At 43.8% G+C, this 13,653-nt stretch overlaps 2 protein-coding genes across 2 annotated transcripts; one reads left to right on the top strand and one right to left on the bottom strand.

Moving 5' to 3' along the window:
• Positions 1–1,765: 1,765 nt before the first annotated feature.
• On the bottom strand, positions 1,766–6,515 carry SPRTN (SprT-like N-terminal domain). Its single transcript, XM_042886342.1, has 5 exons — positions 6,118–6,515; positions 5,806–5,905; positions 5,175–5,303; positions 3,897–4,164; positions 1,766–3,637 (listed from the first exon to the last, which is right to left on the bottom strand). Exons 1-5 carry the CDS (start codon positions 6,480–6,482, stop codon positions 2,844–2,846), a joined length of 1,656 nt encoding a protein of 551 aa, XP_042742276.1. The 5' UTR covers positions 6,483–6,515; the 3' UTR covers positions 1,766–2,843.
• Positions 6,516–6,684: 169 nt separating this feature from the next.
• On the top strand, positions 6,685–12,458 carry EXOC8 (exocyst complex component 8). Its single transcript, XM_042886329.1, has 2 exons — positions 6,685–8,238; positions 8,810–12,458. Exons 1-2 carry the CDS (start codon positions 6,700–6,702, stop codon positions 9,416–9,418), a joined length of 2,148 nt encoding a protein of 715 aa, XP_042742263.1. The 5' UTR covers positions 6,685–6,699; the 3' UTR covers positions 9,419–12,458.
• Positions 12,459–13,653: the final 1,195 nt, after the last annotated feature.

Here is a 13,653-nt window from a genome sequence, read left to right as displayed (position 1 = left end):
GTGAGGTATTTAGGCCAAGCTGCTGCACCTTCTTAGTGACTTAATCTAGTCTTAAACAGCCTGGCCTGGCAGAAGCTAAAAAGGAAACAAGGGATTAAGGCCATGGACTATTTCTTTTTTTACTTTTATTTTTTTAATCTTTCACACTTGCAGTACATTACCCCTTTCCTGAGCTTGTCACACCTCCCAGGCTTAGAAAAAGGAGCAGGAGAAGCATTTTCTGCTTTATAAGCCTCTCTGGCTCCTTACAGCTCTGCCTTCCTTCCCTTATCTGGGCTAATGCCAAATTATGACAAAATCAGACTCTTCATTGCAATGGATGCAATAGGCATGGTACATGTGCACTATGAAAGGACACCTTTGTTGTTATTCGCTGAACCCTGAGCTAGAAAAAGGAGCTCTTGTGTCATCTTCCAAGTCCCTCCTGCAGAGATGCCAAACACTCCAAGGAAAGCGAGTTGAAGATCTTGCTTCTCAGATCTCACTTGGTTCCAGACCTCCCTTCCTCCCTCCTATCCCTATCCTTCCTCCTCCACCTCGGCAGTGGCTCTGCCCTCAGCCTGAAGTGCTGGTGGAGGCAGGATAAGGCCCTACCAATTCCACTCCTTCCCTTCCCCTGCACAGCTTAAGGGAGAAATAAGCATTCCTTAAGTGTAAGGAGTGCCATCTAACGGCGTACTGGAGAATCCCAAAAGGTCCCTCGCCTGGTGGCTTTGTTTATAACACGTACAAGCACACAACATACTGAACGCAAGATGCTCCTCTGGACACCCTACCTGTAAATCACATTGTAAGGGTAAATGCAAGTAGAATGTTTAACTTACAAACAACTGTTTTCATAATCCTTGGACTTCAAAGAGACTATAATAGTTCAGATTAAGTCAGAACCTGGGGAATTTAGAGTGAAAAATTAGTGAGTGGTGGCTAGTGTGTGAAAAACAGCTGATGGAAAACAGCTGTCAGGCATGACTGTGTCAGGCAGCTATAAATGTACGCTTGCAGAGGAATTCAGTTCAAAAGTGACCTCGCAGTGGCCATTCAATGCAGGTTGGCCAAATGGGACAGCAGATGTGCAGGCACCTTGCTGAGGGATGACTGCCTCCAGAAGACATGATGCACACAGCTGTGGTCACAGTTTCTTAACATTCTGCAGCAAAGACATGCTGCATCACCTCATGGTTACCACGAACTGCTCCAGTTATTCAGGGAAGATGTCTATCACCTTTTTTCTCAGAAACCTACCCTTATTCCTTTTGTTCCTGCTACCCTTCAGTATGCTGGTATCCTAGGGTGCATTACAAAGAGCATAACCAGCAGGTAGAGGGAGGTGATCCTCTCACTCTGCTCTGCCCTGATGAGTTCACAGCTAGCTGGAGCCCCGTGTCCAGTTCTGGGCTCCCCAGTTCACGAAAGACAGGAGACTACTGGAGAATGTCCAGCAGAGTGGCACTAAGGTGATGCCTGGAACATCTCCCTTATAAGGAAAGGCTGAGAGAGCTGGAACTGATTAGCCTAGGGAAGAGGAAAATCAAGGGGAGGGATCCAAAGAAATATAACTGTAAGTAAAACTGTATTAAACACACAATGGAGATGGCAGAGGTCAATAAACACGTATTTGGTAGTATGTGCTTTTGGAGGGAAATGTAAGATGGAAAAGTGTTGATATAGAAAGGGTATTTTAAACTAGACTGCCACTGGAAACATAAACATGAGCACTGATGACTAATGTATGACTGCCATGAGAAAACCAGGCTTAACGAAAGTGTAGAATTCAGAACCAGTTTATTTAGAACATATAAGAACAATCAGATCCACTTTAAACGTCCTCAGTGTCAACATTTTAAAATACAACAGTATTTTAAAGGAGCAAACATGTCATTTACTAATCTCTATTCCCTATCAGCTTATTTCCTAGTCTTAGAAAAGAACTATAAATAAAGGCAAAAATATGTGCATCTACAACTAAGATAGCCATTTAAAGTTGTTGTAGTAATGCCATATGAGAAAATATATTTCTTCTTTTAGCAAAAATATTTATAACCAGTTTTATACCTAAGTAATCAAGCTAAAAATTGTTTAATCAGTTAAATACTTTCAGTGGAGTAGGAGGAAGCTTTTAAAACATGGCCAAAAACAGTTTTTAGCAGCACTGCTACCACTGCTCATAACTTTTACTTATCAATATAATGCAGGGCAGTTACTCACATACTTAATAACTGCATCATCAAAAATAGTGAACTCTCACTGAGTTTGTGCAAAACATCAAAGAAAAGTAGCTAGAAGGCCTAGCTGGGACCCCTGGCCAAAAGGCACACAGAATATTGAGAATCGTTAGCCTGCATTTGCTCACCCTTTTAACAGCATGGCTAACTTTCAAATCCTTTTGAAAGCAAAGCTCACTTTAATTCTTTTTAAATTGAGCTTAGAGCCCTCTCATCTTCCAAACATGCTTTGATTTCTTAGCATCTTTACTGAACTTCTAGAGTTTCCCTTTTCCTGTTCCACAATCCCAAGCTTAAAATGGATTGTTAGCTACGTAGCTACGTTTGTGGTGCCTATGCTTCTCCCACCTTCAATGAAAGCCCTTGAGATTATCTTATCTACAGGAAATAACTACTACCTGAGTGTGTAATGATGGCTTAAACAAAATACTTGCTATTCTAAAGATACCTGCTGTTTAACTTCAGTGCAACAAGGAGAGTAATTCTTTTCTCTTATGGGTAGTTAACTTTAAAACAGCCAAAAATACATTAATACCAATACATTACAGTCCAAGGAACAAAGATAAATTAGCAGGATTTAGAACGTCTCCATTTTAAGAGCTGCCTTAAAAGTCTGCAGTTTTATTTTTCTTTTCTCTTCATGACAGTGCTCCAGATGAAGGATTCCTCTGAGCGAGTAAGACAAGAATCGAGGTGCTCATTTATCTTAGACTCCAAAACCTGAGTCTGGCATACAGGACAAGTGACATTTTTTTCCTGCCTTTCAGCAGTGCTGGATCTTGGAGAGCACACTGCAGATTCAGCTTCAGTTTTCAGAGGTGTATTTCTGCTTAAAGCCACATCAGTCGTCTTTTTTATGAAATAGCTTTCAAAGGTAATTTGGTCCTCCTTTCTTGGCCACTGCTGCACTGTACTTTCCAAACTTTTCTTCTCGTCGGATGGAGTCTCATCTGCTGCAGTCTGCTGAAGACAAACTTGTTTTGGTGACCTGTGATAGCACGGTGACAAAGCCCTCTTGCCTTTTGCAGAACCTTGTTTTGAGTTTTCTTCCACAACATCAGCAACTTTAACAGGTGATCCATTAACATTCTTGTATGCTTTGGTATTAGCAACAGAGAGCTCAGGGAACTCCTCCTTTGAAGCTAAGTTCATTTCCTCACTTGCATCACCAGTAAAGAGAGGAAAGTAGGTATTATGACAGGGTGATTCTTCAAATTTTATCTCATTTTTAGGAATTGGTATTGTGCTTGTTGCTGAACGATGCTGTGAATCAGATCTTTCACTATCTGTAACATTGCTGCTGAATGTTAAGCTTTTTTCTGAGAGTCCACTGTCTGCTCCTCCAAGTCGATACCCATTCCCACTAAAAGGCTTTGGATCTATCTTATCTTCCTTATCATCCACACACACACAGACTGCAAAGAAGAAAACACAAAAACTAGCATCATTTTTATATATAAACCATGGGCTTATACGAAAAAAATCTGCAGCTTGAAAACAATGCAGCAAAATAAAATTTGAGAACAATTAAGTTGAAAAACCTAGAAATGAACAAGATGGGCCCTGTTCTTTTCTATGTAATAGTAATGTCTAACATAAATCTCACATAATGATATTTGCTTAAGGGACTGCTTATAAGAACAGTTGGGAAAATGAAGAAATAATTTTAAATACCTTTCTTACTTGACTTGGAATTCTGAAGTTTTTCTGTGTCGGTTCTCTGCTTGCGCTTTTTAGAGAAGTTCTCAGGTTCTTTCACTTTTGTGAATGTACCTCCACAACTCTCTTGATGCTCAGCCCACCACAAGTCTCGTGCAGAGGGTGCTCTATTTATTGAACGTTTCACATACCCAAAGTAAGGTTCTATATACTGACAGGGGCCATTGCATCGCCACCAGTGCTGGCGGTACGAATCCACCTCATCATGAAAATTATGATAGATCTAGGTTGTAACAAAAATATAACAAGATCCAGTCACTCAGAAGAATTCTTATTTTAGTCGTTGCTATTTCTACAAACTTCTCATACACACTCATACACCATGACCACCACATTCTTTCATAATACAGGTCAAAGGTGAAGTCCTCCTGCAGGCCTGTAAGGTACCAAGAAGGAAACAGAGCTTAGCTGCTAATGGAATAGACATAGCACAAAGTCCTTCTTCAAGTGCCTTCCTTGCAAAATAAACAGTTTATTCTCCTAAGGATTCTGGCACGTGCTCTGTGTTTTGAAACACCCTTCCAAGTTTACTGCACCTCTTTGATAAAACTTTATTCTACTATTGTGACAAACAAGTTCTCCCTGCTCCCCACATTCTGGTTTTACATTTTAATCCCAAAGATACCTTACTGTCATCATTTCTATGCTATCAGTTAAAATAGTTGAATCTGGGCAAAATTTGATGAACATTTAAATGCAATTAAAACACAGCTTTAAAAAAGACATGACACAGAGATATCCTGGCTGCCTTACATCAGCTGCAATAAAACCTATTTCAAATGTACACAATACTAGCATTATATTCTTCCTCTGGCTATTATGTTAATTAAAATCTTATCATGTACACAAATCTTAAAATACCATGAACTCATCAGGCTCTACTGATCTCAACTAAAACAGGCTGCTATTCCCCAAATATTATTGTTACCACAGAGTTATTCTGACCCTGAATTCACAAATTGTTGCAAATTTTAAACCAGTGTTAAATGAAAATTCTTACAGAGGTTACACGTGACAGTTACAACACACCTTCAACTTATTCCCTCCAACACCCCTCTCCCCTCCCAGCAAAACACCTACAGAATTGTCAGAGGTGGCTGCAAATTTGTGTTTGTGCCAACTACAGAGTGCTTGAAAAAAAACAAGTGCATTATTTGTACCACACTCAAAGTATTGAAAAACTATGGTAACAAATTATGACTATATATATTACATGAAGTGGACTGTGCTTACTGTGATGTTGGCTCCAGTCAAACGATTAATGCGACGCATGTGTTTGCGGAACTCTGGCCCATGAGAGTCACGATCTCTGTCATTGTTAGTAACAAAAAGCAGGGCATGGATCATTTCATGCAACAGTGTCTGAAACAATAAAAATCATTATTAATTGAAGGGCATTACACGTAATTTACAAACTAAGCTGGAAATATTTTAATCTTTTTCATTCATCTTGGCACTGATCTAATTTTCATACATTCATCTGTTGCGCTTGAGTCATAAAAACACAGCAGTTATTCTACTGTGACGTCATTAACTCTGCTTCTATATAATACTGAGTGACATTCCACAACGGTTATTCTATGTGTGCTCCTTAATTCTACTCATGTGCAATACTGAGTGATACTGTGAAAAGAAACAATCTTGAAGCTTGTCAGACTTTTAAAGAGATCACCCCCTCCACAACCAGAGAGCTACATGTAAGAAAGTTGAAATTACAGCATCTGCTCATCAAGCAAACTTGAGCATCCCCACTATTTCACAATCTCTGAGTCACCATACACACAAACTCCACTATGAAACATTAGATGTAGGAGGCGAGGCGCCATCTATTTCATGTCTGAATATACCAGCAGCCTTTAGGTACCTCAACCAGATCCTTCCTCGGCCTTAACTTCAGAAGCGGCTCACTCAGACGAATAGAACACATCCCACCGTTTCCTTCATATTTACACACCCCGGCGCAGCTGAAAGAGACCCGAGAACAAAACAATGACAGCGACACGCTTTTACAATACGCGAAGCCAGCTGAGAATTGACAGCTCGACACCCTCTCGGGTGCCCGAGGAGCCCCAGCAGCAGAGGAGGCGGCACAACCCCAGCAGCGGCACCTGTGGGCTCCCAGCCCCGCCTCCCCCTTCCTCTCTCCCCTCTTCCCTCTTCCCCCTCCCGGCCGTACAGAGTCATGCGCGGGCTCCAGGACACCTCCACGGCCGCCAGCTGTCCCCAGAAGAACGCCTCGTTGAACTGCACGAAGAGGGCGCGCACGTCGGGGTTGGGGTCCAGCAGCTCCCAGGCTTCATCCACCACCGACAGCGGGCTGAGGGAAGCGGGGTCCGGCGGGGCCTCTATACACGCCGCCGCTGACGCCTCGCCGTCCTCCTCCCACATCTCCTGGACCTGCAGCGCCAGCGCGAAGTTATAATCGTCCTCCTCCTGCTGCTCCCGCTCCATGCTAACCACTGTCAACATTCGAACCACTGTTACTATGCGCTTTGCGCGACACATTCCAACGACCAGCTCAGTCCAATTGCGCATGCACATGCGCACGCCTCACCGGGCGCTTACGTACGAACTGCGCCTCCTCCGGCGCGTGCGTTGTGCGCTGCGCTCCTCCCCGATCGCCGCTTCTCTTACGCTGCTCTCCAGCGGAGCGGCTGCGCGTGCGTAAGGGCGGCAGCAAAGCTGTCTCGAGAGGCGTCCGGGGCTCCGTGCGCAAGCGCAGTCGAGGTTTCCCTAGCAGCGGCGGCGGGTGCTGACCATGGCGCTGGCGCTCGGGGAGGGCGGCGGCGGCGGCGGCGGCGGCGGGGGGAGCCGGCTGCGGCGGCAACTGGAGTCGGGGGGCTTCGCGGCGGCGGAGTACGTGAAGCAGCTGTCGCAGCAGTCGGACGGCGACCGGGATCTGCAGGAGCACCGGCAGCGCATCCAGGCGCTCCAAGAGGAGACGGCGCAGAGCCTGAAGCGCAACGTCTACCAGAACTACCGGCAGTTCATCGAGACGGCGCGGGAGATCAGCTACCTGGAGAGCGAGATGTACCAGCTCAGCCACATCCTCACCGAGCAGAAGGGCATCATGGAGGCCGTCACACAGGCCCTACTCCTGCAAGCCGACCGCGACGACCCCGCCCTGGGCGCCCGCCGCGCCGCCGCCGCCGACCCCTTCCTGCCACTGTCGGCTAAGGAGGCTGCGGCCAGCGAGGAGGGCCGGCAGCGGACGCTCACCACCCTGCTGGAGAAGGTGGAGGGCTGCCGCGACCTGCTGCCCGAGAGCCCCGGCAAGTACCTGGTGTACAACGGCGACCTGCTGGAGTACGACGCCGACCACATGGCGCAGATCCAGCGGGTGCACGCCTTCCTGATGAACGACTGCCTGCTGGTGGCCACCGCCCTGCCCAACCGCCGCGGCGCCTACCGCTACGACGCCCTGTACCCCCTGGAAGGGTTGGCCGTGATCAACGTCAAGGACAACCCGCCCATGAAGGACATGTTCAAGCTGCTCATGTTCCCCGAGAGTCGCATCTTCCAGGCCGAGAACGCTAAGATCAAGAAGGAGTGGCTGGAGGTGCTGGAGGAGACCAAGCGCAACCGGGCCCTCAGTGAGAAGCGACGCCTGGAGCAGGAGGCCCTGCCCCGGCCCGCCCCAACACCTGAGTCCACCAACCCCTTCGAGGAGGATGAGGATGAGGAGGAGGAGGAAGAGCCCTCTGCTGAGGAGGAGACGGTTGACCTCTCGCTTGAGTGGATCCAGGAGCTGCCGGAGGACCTGGACGTCTGCATTGCTCAGCGGGACTTTGAAGGGGCTGTGGACCTGCTCGATAAACTCAACGAGTACTTGGGAGACAAGCCTGCGAGCCAGCCCGTGAAGGAGCTGCGGGCCAAAGTGGATGAGCGGGTCCGGCAGCTTACTGACGTGCTGGTCTTTGAGCTGTCTCCGGACCGCTCGCTGCGAGGAGGGCCACGAGCCACGCGCCGAGCCGTGTCCCAGCTCATTCGCTTGGGCCAGTCCACCAAGGCATGTGAGCTCTTCCTGAAGAACCGTGCAGCCGCGGTGCACACGGCCATCCGACAGCTGCGCATTGAAGGTGCCACGCTGCTCTACATCCACAAACTCTGCCACGTCTTTTTCACTAGCCTTCTAGAGACGGCCAGAGAGTTTGAGACGGACTTTGCTGGCAACAATGGCTGCTACTCTGCCTTCGTTGTGTGGGCCCGCTCTTCCATGAGGATGTTTGTAGATGCCTTTAGTAAGCAAGTGTTTGACAGTAAAGAGAGCTTGTCAACTGCAGCGGAATGTGTGAAGGTAAGAGTGCCCAAAGAGGGAGGTGTGCCATGATGGCCTGAACAAAGCTTGCAGGTCTTCATTTCGTATTCTAGTGTAGTTGTTGACTGGGTGCAACTCTGGAAGAGTTTCCTTCATTAAACTGCTCATCTTCATTTGGAGTTGGTTTGTTTTTTAAATTTAACAGACAAAATATTAAGATGAAAATGCACAGCGAAAAAAACCCTGCCCTTATCAGAAATGCAGAATATGTTCTTCCTTAATTTGCTTTTAATTGGAAATCCTAAAATTTGTATAATCTCATCTGAACAGTGAGTATTTTGAAGACTTATTTTTGCTTTTCCAAATCTGACTACGCTTCCTTAATTTTTTATGTAACCAGTTTTCTCAAGTTATGGGGGGAGAAATAGATTACAATATAATTGTCCAGTGTTCTTGGCAACCAGGGCTTGTCCTTTGATTTTTGATTTCTCAGTAATAAGGAGTTTCTCAAGGCAGAAGTAAGTGAACTGTGATCCCTTTATATTTTCCCCTTTATATTTATGTTTACCCAATTTATCAAATAACACTTTGTTTTTCCTTAATACCCAAGGTAGCTAAAGAGCACTGCAAGCAGCTCAGCGACATTGGACTGGATCTCACCTTCATCATTCATGCCCTCCTGGTAAAGGATATCAAAGGTGCTTTGCAGAGCTACAAGGATATCATCATCGAGGCCACCAAGCACCGCAACTCTGAGGAGATGTGGAGGAGGATGAACCTCATGACTCCAGAGGCTCTGGGGAAACTCAGGGAGGAGATGAAGAGCTGCGGCGTAGGCAATTTTGACCAATACACTGGTGATGACTGCTGGGTCAACCTTAGCTATACTGTAGTAGCTTTCACTAAGCAGACTATGGCCTTCTTGGAGGAAGCATTAAAGCTTTACTTTCCAGAGTTGCACATGGTTCTTTTGGAGAGCCTTGTGGAAATCATCCTAGTGGCTGTCCAGCATGTTGATTACAGTTTACGGTGCGAACAGGACCCTGAGAAGAAAGCATTCATTAGGCAGAATGCATCCTTCCTTTATGAAACTGTCCTTCCTGTTGTGGAAAAAAGATTTGAGGAGGGAGTTGGAAAGCCAGCCAAGCAGCTACAGGATCTGAGAAATGCTTCAAGATTGATGCGAGTAAATCCAGAAAGTACCACCTCTGTGGTGTGAAGTAAACGAACAGTTCTTATGAACAGAGTGTGAAAGCAGTTAGTGAAAACACTGTACATTGCATATGTGAACTAAATGGTTTTTTTGAGCTCCTGGAAAATGAGGAAGTCTGGTTGCAAGATTGCAGAGACTGAAGTTACAGTCAAAGGCTTCAAGGGTCCAACACTTCTTCTGAGGGGGTGCAGGAAAGTGAGAGGTAGCTGTTGAAATCATGTGTCCTTGTACAGCATATCCTGTAAGAATGGTTAATGTAGTGTTTGTGACTTGGGAAGTACTATGATGTACAATTTTTGGCCAAATGTTTGTGAAAACCTTAAATATATGTACGTTGTTCAGCAGGAAAAGATCACTTCTTGTCACATCATTGTGTGTGTGCTTTTTTTAAGGCAGTGCTCTGGTAGAAGGGAAGTGCTGAAACGCTCCCAGGGTGTGGTGTTTGGTGAGGCACGTCCACCATTAGATGTGACTCAGCAGTCGAGATAAACAGCATGGGTTTTGATATTCAGCTTTGTTTGATAGCAGTGCAGACTCCTCAGTTTCTCTTACATATGTAATCTCTTAATTCATTTCTAGAACAGATCTAAATTAATAATCTTGAATTGATTTTTGTGTTTGAGTGTAGGGGCTGTTTCTCTTTAATAAGCTTGCCTGTCAAGTTACAGCTCTGAAAGCAGAGCTCCTTATTGTCAGAAACACTTTTTCCTTTCAGAGAAGAAACAAGGGTACTTTCCCTTCCCCTTCGTATTCCCCTTGTTTTCTCACAGACTTCACTGGAGTCAAGTGCATCAGATGAACTGTGCGTTCTTGCTAGAGGTTCTGTCTGAAGTGCATTATGGGCCATTACCTGCAGGTTAGAAACCACAGCAAAGAGGCATAAATGCTCTCAAAATGTTCGAGTCAGGGAGAGGGTCTTCATGAAGATACTGTGTCATTTGGGAGAAACAGAATTCTAGCTTTGCCCTATAGAAGCAGCAGAGGATAAAGACACTGACCATAAGGGTTTTTGTGAACTATGTGATCTACAAAATGCATACTGTAACTCTCCTGAAAATATTACCTTGTTTCCTGTAATATAGCAATAACCAACCCAGAAGAACGTTCCTTTTTACAGAACACACAAGGACTGCATTTGATTGAGAACTTGAATGTAGATGGTATTCATGCCATGAGAATGTTTTTTGGTTTGGATTGGTGATGCTTATATTGCTCTGTATTTCTGAAATCAAAATAGGCTTATGCAAAGGCTGTCTTCAGAAGGCTATCAGCATTGCCTTCTAAGCTGCATAAACTTCTTCCCCTTCATTTTGCAGGCCTTCTTAATTGAGCTAAAATTGTTACAGCTGCATAATCTTATACTGGACACTTAATAAGATCTTAACAAGATCGTAAGTGGGATAATTGAGTATCTTGTTCCTCTTGTGTTTTCAAATGAAAGCTTTTACGATTTATGTCATGGTAATGATTGCCTCATGACTGCATGAAGAAACAAGAAATCACTAGTATAATATCCTGTGTAACTGCTTCTACTGCAGCTTTGTCATTTCTTCATGTTTTCACACTTCCAGCTCTATGCAGTTTTTGCTTTAGTGGCTAGTTTTCATTCTCTTGCTCTTAAAGTGCTTCTTGAGCTGTCAGATTTTGCCAAGCATCTGCTTACTTGCTATCCAAGTCCAAAATGACCAATTTGGTCATTTTGCTAGAAAGTAACAGCAACAAAAACAATTTTAGTAAATGTTTTTTAAAAGGGTAACTCATTAGCCTGAGCTAAAAAGGGTTTGAGGACCACTGAAATAGCTGTATTTGCCAAACAGGCATTTTTTTTCCACCAGTGAACTCTCTTAGATACCAGAGCCTAGTGAATTACATTGAAGTAATGTATTTTCTATCAACTGTTCAAAGTAAGCAAGGGTAGTAATCTGGCCTTGCTTAATTTTTCAGTGAACTGTAAGTGAGAACTCACCATTACGATGGGTAGTGTGAAAGAAGGGGAGAAAGGAGGGTGTTTTTCTCTGAAGACAGGTATATTTCAGTGTTTTATGTGAAGCGGAAGAAAGTATATTTACTTGTGAGCAAAGAATAAATATCTGAGCTTTAGGTCACTTCCTTTTTTTGCTGTGCAAGAGGGGGGTAGCTGTGGAATTACAGCTCAAGATTGATTATTGTGATGCTTGAGGATTTTGTGTAAGAAGCTGAATTGTAGATGCCATTTTTTGGCTCTGGCATGCTGTTAAATTGAAGAGCCCTATTCATGCTTCTGTTACAAGCTGGCACAGCACATCTTATTCTAATCAGAGGGTGAAATGTAAGATCTAATTCTGCCATGCACTTTGTTATGTCCTTGTCACCATTCCTTTCATCAATCTAGTAAAAGCATGCACGTCCTCCTGATGGTCTATCAGCTGCCATCATGGAGCTGTAGGCTTACATGGATGTTGGCTTTAATAGATGAGGGAATCTGGCCTTTTGTTTCGGTGCTCAAATGTATTCATGTACCTGTTAGCAATGCACACAAGGTCAAGTTCTATAAACTGTAAGGAGCATTGGTATTTTGAAACTTGTGAGTTTGTTCTAAAGTCATAATGAAAGGAAAACATTGGCTTAAGGAAAATGGAGTGTAAATAGCATTAAACCCACTTTGTATGTTAATTCAGTTAACAGATAAAGCCAGTGTGTGCTAAAAGTCATTGTTTAATAAATACATTTCAGATTTGCATATATCAGTTTGAAATGGGGTTTTTCTTTTTCTGAGCTGTTTGCTTGTGGAGGTGGTGTGATTCCAATGAAAATTTGCAGTAACTATTAAATAATACAATAGCAGTTCTGTTGATTTGGGGAAGAGAGAACTGTAATTTTGCTAAGGCTTTGTTTTATTTCTCTATGAGGGATTTGCATATGAAATCTGGTTTCCTTTAGCTGCTCTGACAAAATTGTGGTGTATACTTTCTTTAATTGTTATTCAGATGAATTTATGTATTAGAATTTTATGCAATAACTTTTCTGAACAGTGGGAACGATATATTAAAACTTTTGGGACATACAACACTAGTGATTTATTTCTGTTATTACATCATCAGAAAAAGGACCTTAAGGGCCTGATTCAAAGATCAAGTCCATTAATAAATCTTCAGTGATATTGAAGGGCTTCAGGTCAGTCAACATTTGTGATGTGATTGTAAGAGGCAGCAAGGTGATAAAAGCCAGAGGATGTCAGTTGCACTGTCCATTATGTTCCATTTCTATAAAGTTGGCATGTGGCTTAATAAGGTGCAATGAAGAAAGTCTTTTTCAAAATACTATCTCAGAAAAATCAAGAAGAGGATCAGCTGTAATCTACTATGATTTGAGGTGGATGTATTAAGCCATACCAAACTAGGAGAGTGTAATGTTGTGAGGCTTGCTATCTTCCAGAGAGAACTTTTCCATTATCACACTCAGCTTGAATGTTGCAGTAAGCTCCATCTTTTCCCTAGGTGGAGTTTTATCACTTGAAACTTAGCATGCCATGGGTAGGTATGAGCATTAAATCTGTGCTACCTTGCAGCTTGTTTTTGGACATTTTTGTAGTACAATAGGAAATGAAGATGCTCAACCAAAAGATGTGGGTGTTAGGGCCGACACCTCACAGTTCCTTTTCTTCCTTGTTTGGTAGTGCTGTTCTCCTGTGCTGATTTTTGTACTCTTAATTCCTCATGATTTCCTGCTGTGTTTCTCCATCATCAGCAGACATCTTTCAGCGGATCTCAGATTCTCAGCTGTCTACTTTTTTCAAGGTATGTATCAACAAGTAACTTTCAATCTGCCTGAGAGACATTTTGCTTGACTGGCCCCTGCATGGGTGTGAAAACTTGCTTATCTCAGCTTCATCTACGTTATGGTTGTTAACTTGTTTTGGCTAAGTGAAAGGTTTCATAGTCAAGCCTGCATGGCTCCTTGTCATTATATTTCAATATTGAAATGAAATTCCAAACAAGAGCTCAACCAATCTCACTTTCATAATGCAGATTTGTACTCTAGCACAGCCATGCAGTAGATCCTAAGCACTCCTTATGTTCCTTTTGCTGTGCAAGTCGTGTTTTAATTGGGTTGCCTTTTACCTAAGGCTCCCAGCATGTATTCTGTGAAGAAATTAAACTCCAGAATGTGGCCTGTCTGTCAGAGTTTTGTGAGCACAGCCTGTAGACACATCCTTTTCCCCAGAGGTTTAAGTGTAGTGTTGCATGTCCAGTGTCTACAAT

Source organism: Lagopus leucura, unplaced genomic scaffold, assembly GCF_019238085.1.
Source record: "Lagopus leucura isolate 7727_CA_CO unplaced genomic scaffold, USGS_WTPT01 Super-Scaffold_73, whole genome shotgun sequence".
In the NCBI taxonomy this organism is placed as follows: domain Eukaryota; kingdom Metazoa; phylum Chordata; class Aves; order Galliformes; family Phasianidae; genus Lagopus; species Lagopus leucura.
Note: the sequence above shows the minus strand (reverse complement) of the source record. Positions and strands in the feature narration are given on the sequence as shown.

Coding starts and splice junctions, on each gene's coding strand:
- SPRTN (XM_042886342.1), bottom strand. CDS start 6,482: ATGTGCATGCGCAATTGGACTGAGCTGGTCGTTGGAATGTGTCGCGCA. Junction 5,906..6,117: donor TGGAGCCCGCGCATGACTCT/GTACGGCCGGGA, acceptor GGTCTCTTTCAG/CTGCGCCGGGGTGTGTAAAT. Junction 3,638..3,896: donor TTCCAAGTCAAGTAAGAAAG/GTATTTAAAATT, acceptor TCTTCTTTGCAG/TCTGTGTGTGTGTGGATGAT.
- EXOC8 (XM_042886329.1), top strand. CDS start 6,700: ATGGCGCTGGCGCTCGGGGAGGGCGGCGGCGGCGGCGGCGGCGGCGGG. Junction 8,239..8,809: donor CTGCAGCGGAATGTGTGAAG/GTAAGAGTGCCC, acceptor TTAATACCCAAG/GTAGCTAAAGAGCACTGCAA.